The sequence below is a fragment of the Sorex araneus genome, chromosome 8 (genome assembly GCF_027595985.1).
Source record: "Sorex araneus isolate mSorAra2 chromosome 8, mSorAra2.pri, whole genome shotgun sequence".
NCBI lineage: Eukaryota > Metazoa > Chordata > Mammalia > Eulipotyphla > Soricidae > Sorex > Sorex araneus.
In genome coordinates, this window is record NC_073309.1 from 38,236,734 (window position 1) to 38,254,622 (window position 17,889).

Sequence of the window (17,889 nt, forward strand, 5' to 3'; positions counted from 1 at the left end):
GTCACACCCTGCCATGCTCAGGGGGTTACTCTTGGCTCTGCACTCAGGAGTCACTCCTGGCAGGAATTACTCCAGAACTGCTCCAGGGGACCATCGGGGATGACGGGGATCAAACCCGGGTGAGCGGCGTGCAAGGCTCACAAACGCTCTACCTGCCGTACGATTGCTCCGGCCCCTATGCCACGTTCGAAATGGTGGTATATTTATATACGGCACTTTGGACATAAGTATGAAGATTTTGGTTTTGGTTTGGTTGGCTTCAGTTATTTTGGGAAACCTGTATTGAAGACGATCGTTTTAAAAAACAGAACTCAAAAAAAAACCCTCTGGAGCCAAGAATCCCTCGGGAACGGGCCCCAGCAGGTGGGGTCCCTGCCACTGGCTCTCTGGTGAGCTTCTCTGCGTGTAGCAGGCTGGTGCTTTGGTTGAACCCAAGTCCCGGGTCTCTCTGGCTTTCTTCCTTTTCTGACCGTTTTCCCTCACCCATTTCAGGAAGCTGTCTGGACTCTTAGAACGTTTAATATGCTCAACACAAACATTAATTCTCTTGGCAAGACTCTCGCCCTTGACTTGTCTGTTTACGATAATGCCAACAGCCTGCTGGGTTAACACTGCAGACTCTCCCGGTTTTGCCGTGGGAACGTCTGTGGGCATTCCTTTCTGGACAATGCCCATTCCCTCTGTGACTGTGCCATCACCTTTCTTGGGGAGCCACGTGTTCGTGGCCAAAGGAACCCCTCCCAGGGTTCTAAGAGGTCTTGAGAACAGGGAGGGGGGGTGCCCTCCCTCTTTGCCTTTATGTTCGTCGTTTCTGTGATTTATTGGAAGATGGAAGGACTGGAGTGACAGCACATCGGGTAGGGCGAGAGCACAGCAAGGGTGTTTGCCTTGTACTCGGGCTGACCAGCCCGGGTTCGATTCTTCCGTCCCTCTCGGAGAGCCCGGCAAGCTGCCAAGAGTATCCCACCCGCACGGCAGAGCCTGGCAAGCTACCCGTGGCATATTCGATACGTCAAAAACAGTAACAAGTCTCACAATGGAGACGTTACTGGTTCCCGCTCGAGCAAATCGATGAACAACGGGACGACAGTGCTACTGAAAGATAGTGGTTCCAGCCCAAAGAGTTTAAGTGCCCTGCTGAATGAATATCCATGAAACCACAGCCCCAGTCAAAACACAGAATACTTCCCCATCACCCCCCAAAAGCCACTCGTTTCTGTTCTACACCAATCCCTGTTCTAGAACTTCACATAAACAGAATCCTCTTGAGTATATTCTTTGGTGCCTGCCTTATTTCCGACATCTCCTGCTTTGTTTCATTTTGTCTGGGGGGTCCCACCCAGGCACCAATCTCAGCTTCCTCCCTGGAGGTCACTCCCACTGGTGCTTGGGGGACCACACAGAGCCAGGGACCAACCCATCTCACACATGCAAGGCAAGTGCTCTGCCACTTAGCCACATCCCTGGCCCAATGGTTCTTCCTTTTTTTTGCAGTCAAGTAGAATTCCATACTAGGGACATACCAGGGCTGCCTGCCTGATGCATCCTGGACTGAATTTCGGGCACTTGCAACTAACCAAGCCCTAATAATAATTTCACTTCGAGTGAAGACCTACCTGAGGGGCCAGAGAGACCGTAGAGTGAGTACGGGCGCTTGTCTTACAAGCGGCCGAACTGGGTTTGATCCCCAGCACCCCCGAAGGTCCCCTGAGCCCAGTTAGGAGTGGTTCCTGAGTGCAGAGCCTGAGCATAGCAGGCAGGCAGGCAGGCAGGGAGGGAGAGAGGGAGAGGGAGGAAGGAAGGAATAGAGGGAGGGAGGGAGGGAGGGAGGGAGGATGAGAGGGGAGGGGGAAAGAAGGGGGAGGGAAGGGGAGAGGAGAGGAGAGGAGAGGAGAGGAGAGGAGAGGAGAGGAGAGGAGGGGAGGGGAGGGGAGGGGAGGGGAGAGGAGAGGAGAGGAGAGGAGGGGAGGGGAGGGGAGGGGAGGGGAGGGGAGAGGAGGAGGGGGGAGGGGAGGGGAGGGGAGGGAAGGGGAGAAGACCCCAGCATACAGTGTGCAGCCAGACTGTTTTCAGCTGGAAAACAACTCTAAGAGCAGGAGCCAGGTAAGCCCCAGACGGCCTTAATATGGAGGACAGGACGATCCTACACCTTTGTCCTGCAGGTGCTGGGAAGGTAGAAAGGCCAGGGGGCGGGGGGGGCAGGGGTGAGCACGGGCGGTGGGGGTGGGTGGCTACAGCAGTTCTTCCCACAGCCTGGGCGCTCAACTCCCCTCCACCCAGACCCAGCGGGGCCCTGCTCCCACAGAGGTGAAGAGCAAGGCCACGCCCAGAGCTGAGTCTCCCAGGCCAGGAGACGCCGTGCAGCGTTGGTTTGGGTGTGGGGGTCCCAAGCCGGAGCCCTCATGGGGTCACGGGCAAGCAGAGACTTTTCGATGCTTCTGTGGCAGAGGTATTTTCCCTGCCTTTCTCACCCCTTCCTAGTTATGCAATCCCTCACTCAACCACCGGACTCTGGAAAAGAGAACTGTTTGCTAATGAGGTCAGCAGGAGCTGTCAAGCAGAACGCACAGAAATGGCATGCACTGTACACATGCATCCAATTTAGTCGGCCCGGACCGTGCAGGAGACTCCCGGCAGGTGGGGTGGTACGTCGCAGCCCGAAAGAATGAACACATGTGTTGGACACTTGCAAATCCTTCTCCTGTCCTGCCGGAGTCTTGACCAAGCGTAGGAGCTCCAGCCCCCGCCCCATCAGCGGCCTTTCTCTCGCTCACACTTTGGGGTGGGGGTGGATGAGGGGGTACTCACAGTATGAGCTGACACTCAGCTATCACCTTTTTTTTTTTTGGCTTTTTGGGTCACACCCGGCAATGCACAGGGGTCACTCCTGGCTCTGCACTCAGGAATTACCCCTGGCGGTGCTCAGGGGACCATATGGGAAGCTGGGAACCAAACCCGGGTGGGCCGCGTGCAAGGCAAACACCCTACCCGCTGTGCTATCGCTCCAGCCCCCACTCAGCTCTCCCCTTTAACTGCAAGCTCTCTGCAGTCGGCTCCACAGATCTCTGTCAACTCCCCCGCATGATACTAGTTTCCGACGGGCCAACTGCATACCAAAACTTTCGTCACCACCACCGTTTCCACGAAGTCAATGGCACGAACAACCTGCTTATTTCCAGAGGCAGGGGGTCCTTGCTACGAAGACCACCCTTTTTTTTTTTTTTACCTAAAAAGGGTATTTGTGGGGGTAGGAATAGGGCTGTTGTGTGTGCGAATCCACACACCACTATACAGACACCTTTCTTATAAAGATCACAATTTTTTATTATTATTATTTTTGCAAGGATGGAGGTTCCTTTTGGGACTCTGATGGCCATAAGGGCCCTGGCCCTTATAACACAAAAGCATGAGAGCCCAGAACTGTACCGAAGCTGACTGCCATCGGGGTACTTCCGGGAGCATAGGGCCTCGGTGAGTTCCTGATCTGAGCAGGAAGGACAGAAAGATTCGATCTCAGCTCTGTCCTGGGGGGTGGGGGTGGGGGACAGACAGAAGCCTGGGCTCCCAGCTGGCCGCCCTTACTGCCTGACACCCAGGGCTCCAGCTGAGCCACACCTGTCCCACTGTCCTCTCTGGCACCTCCAATACAGCCGCTGTGTCACGAGACGCTGGCACATAAACCAGAGGAGGAAGTGGCGAACAGGCGAGAGCCAATGGCCAGGACCATCAGGTGGTGTCCTGGCACCCCTCCAAATAGCCCCAGGAAGCGAGGGACATTTACAGCCTAACAGTTCTTTACGTTGACTCTCCTCTGAGTCACCTGAAAATTCAGTTTCTGCCCGGGGACCGTCCGGGGCCAGGAGCCTGTGTTGTCAGACACACCCTCTGAGTGGCGACTGCGCAGCCAGGCAACCTCCTCGAGGCCCCAGCTGGCCCAGGATGCGGTGGGAGAGGAGGACAGCAATAAGTGATAACCCTCACCGCCCTGCCCCTCCCTCCACCGTCACCCCAAAGGGAATGGAGTAAAGGGGAGGCGGGGAGGGGAGGAGGGTAACTAAAACATACACTAGTGGAGCAATGGCTGTTGGAACATTGTATGACTAAAACCCAACCAGGAAGGGCTGGAGTGATAACACAGCAGGTAGGGCATTTGCCTTGCACGAAGCTGACCCGGGTTCGATTCCCAGCATCCCATATGGTCCCCCTGAGCACCGCCAGGAGTAATTCCTGAGTGCAGAGCCAGGAGTAACCCCTGTGCATTGCCCGGTCACTATCATCCCATTGCTCATCGATTTTGTTTAAGCGGGCACCAGTAACGTCTCTCATCGGGAGACTTACTGTTACTGTTTTTGGCATATCCAGTATGCCACGGGCAGCTTGCCAGGCTCTGCCGTGCGGGTGCGATACTCTCGGTAGCTTGCCGGGCTCTCCAAGAGGGGCGGAGGAATCAAACACCGGTTTGCTGCATGCAAGGCGAATGCCCTGCTGCTGTGCTATCGCTGTCGGGTATGATGCAAAATAAATAAATAAATAAAAATAAAAAATAAAAAACTAGAAACAACTTTGTAACTATGTATCTCTCCAGGATTCAGTTTTTAAAAAGCAACTAATTAACAAGGGCAAAAAAGAAATTCAAAATAAAGGACTTTAAGGGGGATGTGTCCAAACAGCCAGAGGGCAGCATCACTATCCAGTAATGTAGGTTCCCATGAACACACACACACACACACACACGCACGCACGCACGCACAATCATACACAGCCTCATGCACACGCTCATACACACACTCCACGAAAAGGAATGGTACAAGAGAAGCTTCTGGGTTAAAAGGCAAAAACAATCCAAAAGAAAGAATTCTTCCCTCTCTGCTGGAGTGCCGAGAATGGCCGGAATACACAGGGGGTCACCATGCAGCACGCAGTGACCCTGGGGCCCTGTCCAGCGGGGAGTTTTCTGTACACAAGAAACAACTTCTCCAGCCCAGGAGTCGAACAATGGATCCAAATTCATTTCGGGTCATTAGTGTTCCCCGAGGAGGCAGCAGCAGAGATAAGGCCGGACAATGCGGCCCTGTGTGCCGACTTGCACGCCGAGCTCATTCAGGCCGGGCGTGCTGGGCCCTCCTCACAGCCACGGCCTTCCTCCCACCGGCTCCTCCTCTCTTGGTCAGGGACAGGTCTTCAGGGGGGTTAGGACTAAGGCAGGAGAGGGGAGGAGGTGGCCTGCTCTCTGAATACAGCGTCCCAGCAACAGATCACCCTGCACTGACCACAGCTCCCTCCCTCCCACCCCCCTACACACACACATGCACGCACACTCAAGACCCCTGCAATTGGGGCTGGAGGGATAGTACAGCAGGTAGGGCATGTGCCTTGCATATAGCCAACCCGGGTTCGATTCCCAGCATCCCATATGGTCCCCTGAGCACCTCCAGGAGTAATTCCTGAGTGCAGAGTCAGGTGTGATCCCAAGACAAAACAAAAATACTTCCACAATTATAAGCAAAACCATCAGGGGCTGGAGCGATAGCACAGCAGTAAGGGCGTTTGCCTTGCATGTGGCCAACCCGGGTTCGATTCCCAGCATCCCATATGGTCCCCCGAGCACCACCAGGAGTAATTCCTGAGTGCATGAGCTAGGAGTAATCCCTGTGCATTGCCAGGTGTGACGCAAAAAAAAAAAAAAAATCAGGGGGGAAAGGAGCTCTGTTTCTATCCTTTTATCCCTTGTTCCTGTCTTCTTTTGCTTTTTTTTTTTTTAAGAAAGTGAGCTACAAAAATCAGAGAGCCGTAACTCTGCTCAAATGGCTAAAGAAAGAAAAAGCAGTGGGGGGCTGAGTGAGGGTAGGGCATTTGCCTTGCACACGGCCGACCCGGGTTCGATTCCCAGCACCTCCAGGAGTAATTCCTGAGTGTAGATCCAGGAGTAACCCCTGTACATCGCTGGGTGTAACCCGAAAAGAAAATAAATAAATAAAAGAAAATGGCTCAAAAAAAAAAAAAAAAGAAAAGAAAAAGCAGTGGTGGCGGGAAGGGGGCAAAGGGACAGTACAGCGGGCAAAGCGCTTGCCTGTGGCCAGCCCGGGTTCGATCCCTGGCACCCCGTATGGTTCATGTGCCCAGCAGGCGTGAACCCTTGAGTGCAGAGCCAGGCGAAAGCCCTGAGCACAGCCGGGCGTGACTCAGTATTTAAAAAAGAAAGCAGTGAGAAGCCAGAGCAGAGAAAAACATAAATGCAATAAGTGAAAACAAGGATTTCTGTTCGGTCTTGTACTTAGAGATGGGCCAGCCCCCTACGGCCAGTGCAGAAGGCCAGGGCATGCGCAGGAGATGTCCAGGCCTGACCAAGATAGGCCTGTGGCCTCAGGCACCAAGTGCCGCTTGACTCTGAGAAACCACTGATAGACAAGGGGACACCGTCCTCCCCCTTCTGCCAGCGACAGTCGCTGACCACACCAGCTGGTAGGGTGGACCATTCATTTTTCTGTCGTATGCAGTGACATAGCCCAGAACTGGGGGGTGGGATGGTGGCTCCACAGCAGGGCACAGGTCTCGCCTGCGGGAGGCCTGGCGTCCGCAAAAGCAAACGGAAAACAAAAGCCAAAGTCTACTTCTGACTGTGGCCCTCCCCCTGCCCCCTCCGCAGACAAGAGTGGAAGGAAGAAGCGGACTCCGGTTTTGGACCAGCAACAGCCTGTGCAGTCAGGACACACAGCTGAGCACCAGGAAAGGAGGCTCCACACTGCAGCCCAGGAGCTGAGGCCAGGCCCAGAGCTGTCGCTCTCTCGGGCAGTGCCCCATAAACGAATGCGGCGGGGCACATTTTCGAGGAAAGGGGGAAGGCAAGAAGGGGGTGACAAGTATGTAACGGGATCTGGTCGGGTGATGGCGTGCCGAGTGTCCCAAATCCAACGACACCTGGGTCACCTGTGCGGGAGCGGCTCTAGGATGCTGTAGCTGCACCTGCAGACTCAGGGGCCTACCTGGGGCCTCTCCCACATAACAAGAGCTGCGGCTATTTCCAGCCCTCCTCCCCTCCGGCCTCCCCCCACCCTCTCCCACTAATCTACATCTGCACCCCGAGGTCCGTCTTCAGCACCAAAGAAGCTCTAGACTTGCTCATTCGAAGACAAATTAAAATCCTGAAATTCTCTCTCTTCTACCCCTTCCTCGCCTCCCCCGGCACCCCCCTCCTCCAACGCTGACTTTTGCCCCCAGTTCCCCACCCATTCATTTTACAAATGGCTCGGGACTGACCCCAATCTGTTCCGGGACCTCTGACGTCCGGCTCCCCAAGCCTCTGAAAAGAGTCTCTTGTCCCGGGCTCCCTGCCCTGTCCCCCCCTCCGGTCTCTCTCTCTTTCTTCCACCCTAGACCCTTTCCCACCCGCTGTGCCAACAGCTGCCCACACCGCCCCCAAACCTCCACACCCACATCCCGCCAGCGAGAGGAATTCCCAATGGGGCCCCCACTATTTCCCAGGGGCCTCAATTCCAGCTGTCAAGCCCCTCCCCACCCCGCCACCACTGAGACACATGGCCTTCCCAACACCTCAGAGCACATCTGGATCCCAGCAGCCGTCCAATCAGGTCTTCCTGCCCCGCCCCCCACATCCCCAGAGGTCACCTTTGCCCGGGTCGAGTCTGGGGCTCTGGTTGAAGTTAGGGGTGCAGGCTGGCTGGGAGAAAGGGCAAGAGTCTGTATTTACCCAGCACTCTGCATTACTCGCTGAGAAGTCATGCTCCGTCCCTATCAACCCCTATCAGAGAAAGAAGGGCAGAGACGTGGAGATAGGGACTAAGCCCCGACTCCTCCCTGCTGCCGCCCCACCTCCCCCGAGCACCCCACCCCTGGCACTGCTCTAGGAACAGAAGGTCACTGTTTTTAACCCTCAGTGCATTCCGGGGGGCCCTGGCTCCTTAGCAAAACCAGGACCCCAACCTACGGCCCACTTACACCTGCCAACCCCCTCCCCTGCCCCCCTTCCCCTCCACTGCCTCTAGGGGGCGCTGCGAACTTGGGCTCTACTGTTCCCTTTGCCTCTGGGACTCTCCCACCCCATCCCCCCCAGAGGATCATCCAGCTCCAGTCCGGAAGGATTTGTTTTAGACCCAACTGGCTCAGATCGGAGATAAGGAATGGCTCAAGGTCAACACCTTTTCTGGCACAAAGAAGGCACTTCGCTGGCACAACTGGCGCCCATCGATCATTACGAGGCCTCGGCTTCCAAACAGATGTTTCTCTTGGGAACTGCAGGGATGTGCCCGAATTTGCACCCGGAGCTCTCTTACCCACGCTAGGGGCACTGCAGCAGTGGGAACACGCCTGCCGGGTGGCTGTCCACGTCCCCCTGCTTGCTCCCTGCTCCTGGGCACATCCACCCTGGAATTGTGTGGTTCCTGGAAGCACCCTCACATGGCCTCGGACTCCATCCACCGCCCCCGCCCCCTATTGTACATCCAGCCCTCCACCTGTCCCGGGACCAGCTCATTCCGGGAGGAAATGAAGCCCTAGAAAGAGGCAGCCACTTTCTGGAGGCTGCCCAGCAAATTTGTGGGGGCGGCAGTCAGCCTCCAGGCTCCAGCTCAAAGATACAACCCCGGGAACTCGGGCCTGTGATCCTCTGTCCCAAAGCCACACGTAATTAGAAGTTATAATCCTGTAATTCTATGATGACATCTCTGAATTTAAATATAACTTTAAAACTTCTCTCTCTCTCTCACTCTCTCTCGTTCGCTCACGCGCTCTCTCTCTCTCTCAAATGCTGAAAGATTTTTTTCTTTCTTTTTTTTTTTTAATTTTAATTTTATTGAATCACCGTGAGATAGTTACAAGCTTTCATGTTTGGGTTACAATCTCACAATGATCCAACACTCATCCCTCCACCAGTGCACATTCCCCACCACCAGTGTCCCGGGAATAGCCCCCCCTTTCCCACCCTCCCCCTGCCTCCATGGCAAACAATATTCCCCATACTCTCTCTCTCTCTACTTTGGGGCATTATGGCAACGCCGAAAGAAATTTAACCAGAAACATTTTCTTCATGTAACCTTCACCTGTTTCCAAATTCCCTTCTAGTCCCAACTCTTCCCCGAGGGCCTTTGCTCCCCTAGCAGAGAGCTTGGGGCCCAAGGCCCGGTCACATGGAGAAGGAACTGGGGAGGGGGGGCCCCCCATGCTCTACCTGCCTGCCACGCTGAGCAATGAACAATTAAGAATGGATTGTTCTGTGGGAAACAGTTTCACTTCCCTATTTATAATTATGCAGGGCGCCCTGGGTCATATAGGTTATAAAACAACCGCATCCCACCCACTCGGTCCAGCTTGGCCCACTGCCGAAGGCTATTTTTAGCCTCGCACGGGGACCTCGGAGGAGGAAGGGTGGCAGGCAGGTGGGTGTCCCCGGGGGGGCCCTGGACACAGCCCGCCCGGGCATCGCTGCCTGCGGGCCTCCTCGGGGCGCCCCACTCCGCGGATGCACTGGCATGCGAGGGGGCAGTCACGACCCTGGCCGGACCCTGGCCGGAGTCTCCGGGCCGTCCACGCTCCCGCAGGGCCGGCCTGGCTGCGCGGCCCTGCCCCTTCGCACCGGCGGAGACGCGCGTCAGCCTCAAGTGAGCCCGAGGCACGGCGGCCGCGCGCACTGCAGCCCCGAGCGCGTTTTTCCAGGTGACCTGGGGCAGAGAAAGGGGTGACGCCCGAGGTCACCTGCCACCAGCAACTCTTCCCCGCCTCTACAAACCCCAACAGGGGGGTCAACTTGCTGCATGTTGGCGGGGAGGAGGGCGGCAGAAAGAACGCCAGGCCGTCTGGGATGCGACTTCGCTCTCCCCGCAGCCCCGCCAAGCGCGTGGGGTGGCAGCTAGGCTCGGCTTCCACCGCGCCGCGAGGCCGAGGGGTTGCCAGCTACTAGGGGACCGGACCCCTGCCCGGGCGCGCGGCACCGCCGGCGAGGGGACCCCCCCACCCCACCTCTCCGCGCGCGCCATCCTCCGCCGGCACCTGCCCGGGGCCGCCTCCAGCGACTCCCCTAACTGCTCTCGGAGTCCGGGAAACCACCTGCTCCGCGTCTCCGGCTTCACCGGCGTCCCCCCTCCTCTCCCGAAGCCTCGGTCCAGGCCGCCCCCGGGCCAGGGCGCCCCCTCCCCCCATCCGGCGCGCTCGACCCAGGCGGCGCGAGACCCCCCCTCCCGGAACGTGCAGGCAAGAAGCAGGTCTGACGCCCGCAGGCTCCCCCACGCACGCCCGAAGGCACCCACCTTCCGAAAGTAGCCGTCGCCCTCCTTTTCGAGCGGCTGGGGGGCCGCGGGCAGCAGCGTGTCGGTCATGCTGGCGGCGCGGACGCGGAGCGGGCACTGAGGCTGGGCTGCCCCGCGAGTCCCGAGGGCTCCCGCTCCGCCCCGCCTCGGCCCCGCCCCGGCCCCGCCCCGGGCCCGCCCCCGATCCCGCCCTGACACGCCCCCGACCCCGCCTCGGTCACGCCCTGACCACGCCCCCTGTCCGCCCTGGCTCAGGATTGGCTGGGCGGAGCCCCCGCGCGGCCGAGCTCCTGGCACGTCCCGAGCTCTTCCCCTGCCGGCTCGGATTGGGATGGGAGAGCTGGGCGCTGTTTGGAGCAGCAAGGTTAAATGCGCCGAGAAGTAGCGGTCGGTCGGTCCTTCCCCGGAGGAGTCGGGATGGAGGCAGCGACCTGACCCCACGCCACGGCGAGGGAGCGGAGGGTCCTGGGGCTGAGCCGTCTGGAATGGGGAACAGAGGCTGGAGAGGCTTTGAACACTCACCCTCGCGGCAGGGACTAGAGGCATCCTACCGGGGGTCGCCTACCCAGGAGCCCCTGCAAAGGTTTTAGGGCATGGAGGACTCGGCGTTGTCCTTGAGCGCTTTTATGTTTTCGACCGCTCAACAGAATGAAATCACACTCTCTTGAGTGGAAGACGTTATACACAAAGTACGTTTGAACCAGTCCCCCTGGTTCAGGAGCTAATTGGGGACAGCGGTACGCGGTCTGCACCGCTCACACATGCCCCGCTGCCCCGCAGGCTCAGGGTCAAGAACCGTGGTCCGCAGGGCGAGGCCCTGCGCGGTCACCCATCCTACAATCACTTCCTTCCCCAGCCCGGGAACAGTTTACACAATTGCTGCTGAGCTTCACGCACTGCTAAATGCCTCAGATACAACAGAACAGTCTGTTCGCACGCCACGCCACATTTCTCCTTAAAATAAATGAATAAATAAATAAAGTCTTTACGTCTTTAATTCAAAAACTTAGATATTAGCCAAAAACCATAAAATACGTAGAAGAGAGCAGATGGGTCCTCCTTAATGTCATAGAGGAGTTTTGAAATCCAATTCAATGGCCAGGGAAACAAAAGCAAGAATAAACAAATAGAATTCTATCAAGTGAAAAAAGCATTTACTCAGTGAAAGGACCTACCACAAAACCAAAAAGGAAACCCAGCAACTGGGAGAAGGAATTTGCACATCATACATCTAACAAGGGCTTGGTATCCAAAACATAGAAAGAACTCACATGACAACAACAAAGCAACCCCCGCCCCCCCTTTTTTTCCCAGTGGCGAAGGGATGAGTCAAAGAGTGCATGCTCCACCGGTGTGGGGTGCGGTGGGATCCCAGCACGGCCTGAGCACTTCCTGGAGTGACCCCTATTCCCACACCCGTGTAGGGCTAGAAGTAGCCCCAGAGCACTACCCAGGCCAAAAAAAAAGTGCAAAAGACCTAAAAAGGCACTTCTCCAAAATTCTGTTTCACTTATGGAAATGAAAATAAAAACCACAGTGAGATACCACCTCACACCAATGGAAAGGAATGACCTATGTAAAAGACGACGTTGGAAACAACTATTGGCGAAGATCAGAAGAACAGTAATTCTTGTACACTACTGGTGAGAATATAAATTGGTGCAGCCTCTATGAATAAACAGTATAGAGATTTATAAAAAAAAGTAATAATAATGAAAACTGACACAGGTGAGATGGTACATGTGTTAAAGTGCTTGCCTTACATGAAGCCAAATCCCATGGTTCAATCCCATGAACCATGTGGTTCCCCAAGCAATGCCAGGAATGAACTCATGATCCAAATCTTTCTTCCAAGTAAATACTATTTTAAAAACCCTAAAAACTAGAGACCAGAGAGATAATATAATGGATAGGGTATTCATCTTTCACACAGCCAACTGAATTTTGATCCCCGGAATCCCATGTGGTCTTCTGAGCACTGCCAGGAGTAATTCCTGAGTGCAGAGCCAAGAGTAACCCCTGAGCATCACCAGCTGTTGCCCCCCGCTCCAAAAAAAGAGCAACCTAAAAAAGAGGCTAGGGGCCGAAGAGGCTTTGCCTTGCATGCAGCCAATCTGGGTTTAATCCTTAGCACTTCATATGGTATTCCAAGCACCACTAGGAATGATCCCTGAGTGCAGAGCTAGGTATAAACCCTGAGCACCTCCAAGCATGGAAAATAAATAAATAAATAAAACTCAGAAATTTCAGATTATTCAATGATATCTCTTTTTTATCTAAAAGATATAAAAAAAAACATGCATTTATGGGGGCTGGAGTGATAGCACAGTGGGCAGGGTAAATTTGCCTTGCACGCGGCCAACCCAGGTTCGATTCCCAGCATCCCATATGGTCCCCTGAGCACCGCCAGGAATAATTCCTGAGTGCATGAGCCAGGAGTAACCCCTGTGCATAGCCAGGTGTGACCCAAAAGGAAAAAAAAAAAAACCCACGCATTAAAAGGATATTTGCTCTCCTATATTCATAGCAGCACTATTCCCAATAACCAAAATATAGAATCAACCTAAATACTCATTCACAGAAAACTGGATAAAGAATTATGCTATTTATACTCCATGGAACACTGTTCTGCCATTTAAAACATGTAACCGGAGCAGGGAGATAATAGCTCAAAGGGATAGTGCTTGTAGTTTGCATATGAGATGATCCAGCCTTGAGCAAGATGCCCTGGAGTAGCCCCCAAGCACCACACACAGGGTGTGGCCCAAAACCAAAACCCAAAGCAAAGATGAAATTGTGCCATTTGGGACAAAATGGATAGGTCTTTTTTTTTTTTTTTTTTGGACCACACCCGGCGATGCACAGGGGTTACTCCTGGCTCTGCAATCAGGAATTACCCCTGGCGGTGCTCAGGGGACCATATTGGATGCTGGGAATCGAACCCGGGTTGGCCACATGCAAGGCAAACGCCCTCCCCGCTGTGCTATTGCTCCAGCCCCCAATATGGATAGGTCTTAAGGTGATATTACTAAATGAAGTAAGCAAAGAAGCGAAAGACAGTTATTAAGGAATAGTCAAACCAACTGAAATAATTAAGAACAGTTTATTCCTAAACATATTAATCAGGGAATGAAATAAGGGAATTCAGGGTTTAGGTCTTATTAACTTACACTGTGCTTATCTTCAAACTCCTTGACTGCAAAGATTTTGTTTAGATTTGTTCAATGTCTAGAGCCTGAGAGATAGTACCATGGTAAGCCATTTTCCTGGCACACGGTTAAACAAGTTTGATCCCTGGAATCCTATATGGTTCCCCTAGCACGACCAGGGTGAAATTCCTGAGTGCAGAGCCAGGAGTAAGCCCTCGGTATCACCTGGGGAGGCTCAAAATAAAAAGATTTATTCAATGTCAAAAGTTACTTTTTGGAATAATCAGGAAAAATTCAATGAAACTATAATTTGTAAAAAAAAAAAGTAAAAGGACTTGTTAGATGGTTTTACATGTGGAATATTAATTGCTAAAACAATAAACTGGTAAGAAAAACTAACAGGTAGACTGGGTGATTACTGGAGAACAGGAACAGGTTGGGGGAGGCAAGGGGCCTTCCAGGGTTGGAGACACTGGAACCTTGCAGTCAAGAGCTTCACATACTATAAGTGGTGTAATGCTAAATCCTTGAAATGCCATAATATTATAAATTGATGACAAGTGAATAAAAGAATAACTTTAACAGGGAAGAAAAGGAAATGCAGTAGAGATTGTTGAAGGGCTTTAAAATAAATGGTGATATGTGGAATATAAAGTAGCTGAGAGGTACAAGCTTGCAATGATGCAATTTCTGGCAGATATTTCTCTGAATTTAGTTACTAAAATACTAATATACAGAAATCCAAACCCGGTTGGCTACTAGTGCAGCTGCTCGACCTCATAGCTCTTCATTCTCAGCAATGGAAAACAAATTATCAAATGCCTCCTTTTCAGCAGGTCCGACTTTGGCGGGAGAAACTCCAAACAATAATAGTGAGTTTTTTGTTGAAATATTGAATGTAATCAAAGTAAAGTGAAAGTACAGTGAAATTTATAGGTTACACAGGCGGGGTGGGGGGCTGGAGAGGTGGGGGGTGGGGGGGAGGTATACTGTGATTCTTGGTGGTGGAATATGTGCACTGGTGAAGGGATGGGTGTTCGAGTACTGTATAACTGAGACTTAAACCTGAAAGCTTTGTAACTTTCCACATGGTGATTCAATAAAAGAATAAAAAATAAATAAATAAAAATAAATTTAAAAAAATAAAATAAATGGTGACAACAAACATGAAATGAAATATATGTTTAAAAATCTATCTCATTAAATCCAATTCAATGATGATAATAAGAAAATGTGTTTCTAGAAAGAACCTAGAGAATCCTAACCAGCTCAGCACAATGACAGGTGAATTTGGGAAATTTTATGTTAGATGCAGAAACTCCTCTCTTAAAGTCAGGAGGGAATATCAAGCCAGTTTCAGACTTTGTTCATCATTCATCCTGTAGTTAATCTATTGCCTTGGGAACTGCTTTGGCTAAAACACTTACATCCATTTAGGAGGTCCCAAAGTATTGGATTACTCTAGCCAAAAGATTTTTATATATTATATTTTGTCCTCACAACCCTTCTGCAAATAAAAGGATTAAATAATCTCCTTGGCATATGAGAACACCAGACTGACCATGGGTACATACTCTATTAACAGCTAAAATTGTTTTTCAGTTTTGATCTGCTTCAATTATACCTATTATCTTCTAGATGTTTTGTTTTGTGCTATTTTGGGGCCACACTTGGCAATACTTAGGGACTACTCCTGGCTCTGCACTCAGGAATTATTTGGAGGTGCTTTGAACATATGGAATGATGGGGATTAAAGCAAGTTGGCCATGTGCAAAGCAAACACCCTACCTCTGTGCTATCACTATGGCCCTGAATTTTGTCATCTTATATGCTACACTGAAGCTCCAGTGGTCTTTAAAATTTGTCACAGGGGCTAGAGTGATAGTATAGGGGTAGAGTATTTGCCTTGCATGTATCTGACCAGGAGTGATCCTTGACCACAGAGCTAGGAGTACACCCTGAGCACCACCAGGCGTGGCCCCCAAACCCATAAATAAATAAATAAAATTTGTCCCATATTCACGTCACTTGTAGTATTATTTAATTGATAGTCTTCAATTTTACTCATTTTTTTTTCTTTTTTAAACTTATTTGCACTGGAGCGATAGCACAGCAGGTAGGGTGTTTGCCTTGCATGCAGCCAACCTGGGTTTGATTCCTCTTCCCTCTCAGAGAACCTGACAAGCTACTGAGAATATTGCACTTGCAGGGCAGAGCCTGGCAAACTAATTATGGAATATTCTATATGCCAAAAACAGTAATGACAAGGCCTACAATGGAGACGTTACTGGCGCCCGCTCAAGCAAATCGATGAACAACAGGACGACAGTGCTACGGTGCTAAACTTATTTGCTCATTCATTTTGTTTTCAGCCCTGAGTTTGATTGCCAGCATCTTGCCAAATAAAACCACCAAAATGTGCACAATCTCTTCTTTAATCTAGCCCAACACTAGATTGTCTTCTTGAGTTCCTTCTCTTATTAGAAATGCACAAGAGCAAGAAAAGCAAGCCGGGGATTCAGGCCCACCAACCCACAGGCTAAGAGGAAGAGGAGCAGCCCTCAAAGTTCCAGCTAGGCCTCTTCTGCCCATGAGCACCTTAGTGTCACAGTGAGTGTATTGGGGGAGGGGAGCTAACAGGACCAGGGCCGGTATACGTGTGTGCAGGACGGAAGGCTCCAAACTGCCTCCTGGCTCACTGCAGAGGGGCCCACTGGCCCGGTAGGCTATCTCTGGCCCTGCTGTGATCAGGAAATGAGAGCGGCAGCGCTGTCTCAGCGGGAGGTGACATCTGACCTCCTATTTGTCAGCCCCCTTGATGGTGTGTCTCAAGAAACACCAAAAAGGCCCTGTCCTGTGCTCCTGATCAAAAGGCTGGGGGCAGGGGGTGGGGGTGGGAGTTCTGAGATAAGCGAAAGATTAGAATCTCCACTGCAGACAGTCCTTTGCCTCATCCCTGTTTTACCAACTAGCGGCAGCCTTATTTGGACCCAGAGACCCCCATTCCTCCTAGTAAAATGCAAGTCCTGCCTCCAAAGGCCTGTTTGCTAATCCAAGGAGTCCTGGCTTCTTGGGGGAGCTGTACCCCTCTCTTGGGAGAATCCAGTGAAATTAGAAGCAGGAAGGTTAGTAATCATTAAGTGACTGTTATAAATTTTAGATGCACTTTTGCCATTTTTATTTAAAACATTTTGCATTGGGCTGGAGAAATTGTTCAATGGGCTGGAGCACGTGTTTTGCATGCCAGTAAGAGCCTGGCAATTACTCCCATAACATTTTGCATGCCAGTAAGAGCCTGGCAATTACTCCCTGGCAGGGACTCCTACCAGGTTCAGTCCTGTACCACAGGGTCCCCCAAGCCACCCCTCGCCCCCGGCACCTCCAAGAACTACCTTCAAGGACAAAGCTGGGAACAGACCCTGAGCACTCCAGGTGTAGTCCAAACTAACACACACAAGTATTTACTATTTATTTGGGGTTTGGAATCATACCCAGCTGTATGCAGAGGTCTTACCTGGCCACGCTGTCATGCTTAGGGGACCATATACTGAGAATTACCAGTTCCATTGGTACAAGGCCAGTGCCATAATCCTTGTACTATTTCTCCAGCCCACAAACAATGTTTGAAAACCTTGAAGCTCTAGGGCAGCATATTGCTTGATATACGGACCCCCCTGGACGATGCTGGGCAGGAGTTACGTCTAAATCCCTGAGGCCAGGCCCTGCTGCTAATTCCTCCAGCTGTGAGATGCTGCTGCATGAAGAACACTCATCCCTTGGTTGCTGGGCTGCTTGCTCTATGCCCGGCACGCACACGCGTTATCTCAGTTGGTCTTCCCACAACCTGGTCCTGGCCGAGTGGAGTTTATCACCTCCCACTTCACAGAGGAAGCTGAGGCATGGCACTCTTCAAGCTGCTAAGTTAAACAGTGCTGTGCCACAGGCTAATGTCATCCTACTCTGTACCCTGTGGCTGACAGATGGTTGATTTTAGTTTTGAGAGCCACACATCATAACATTCAGGGGCTGGGGAGTCACTCACGTCAGTGCTGTGAGGAGCTATGCAGGTCTGGGGATCAAATCCAAACCCTTGCAAGACGTTTGATCTATCACTTGAGCCACATCCCCACCACTGTTCCCTGTGATTTAAAAGGAACAGTTTTGGGTTATGGGGTTTTTTTTTTGGGGGGGGAGTGGGTTGAAGCCACACCAAGCTATGCTCAAGGGCTACTCCTGGCTCTGCACTCAGGAATTACTTCTGGCAGTGCTCAGAGGACTGTATGGGATGTAGGGGAATGGAATCTGGGGCAGCCGCATGCAAGGCAAGAAACTTACCTGCTGTACTTTTATTGTTCTGGTCACAGAAGAGCAACAGTACAGCAGGTACTGTTTTCATTTCACAACATACACAAATATTGAATCATTGTGTAATACTCCTGAAAGAAATATAATCATGTATGTCAATTACACATCAATAACTC

The 17,889-nt window shown here is 52.1% G+C and overlaps 1 protein-coding gene across 1 annotated transcript in view; it reads right to left on the bottom strand.

Annotated features, from left to right (window-relative positions):
• The window catches only part of RHPN2 (rhophilin Rho GTPase binding protein 2), a 76,997-nt gene extending 66,606 nt beyond the window's left edge, over window positions 1-10,391 (bottom strand). Inside the window, exon 1 of the mRNA XM_004600705.2 lies at window positions 10,260-10,391. Coding sequence (XP_004600762.1) covers window positions 10,260-10,328 — 69 coding nt within the window. The 5' untranslated portion in view covers window positions 10,329-10,391. The remainder of the gene's footprint in view (window positions 1-10,259) is intronic.
• Between the last annotated feature and the right edge of the window lie 7,498 nt (window positions 10,392-17,889).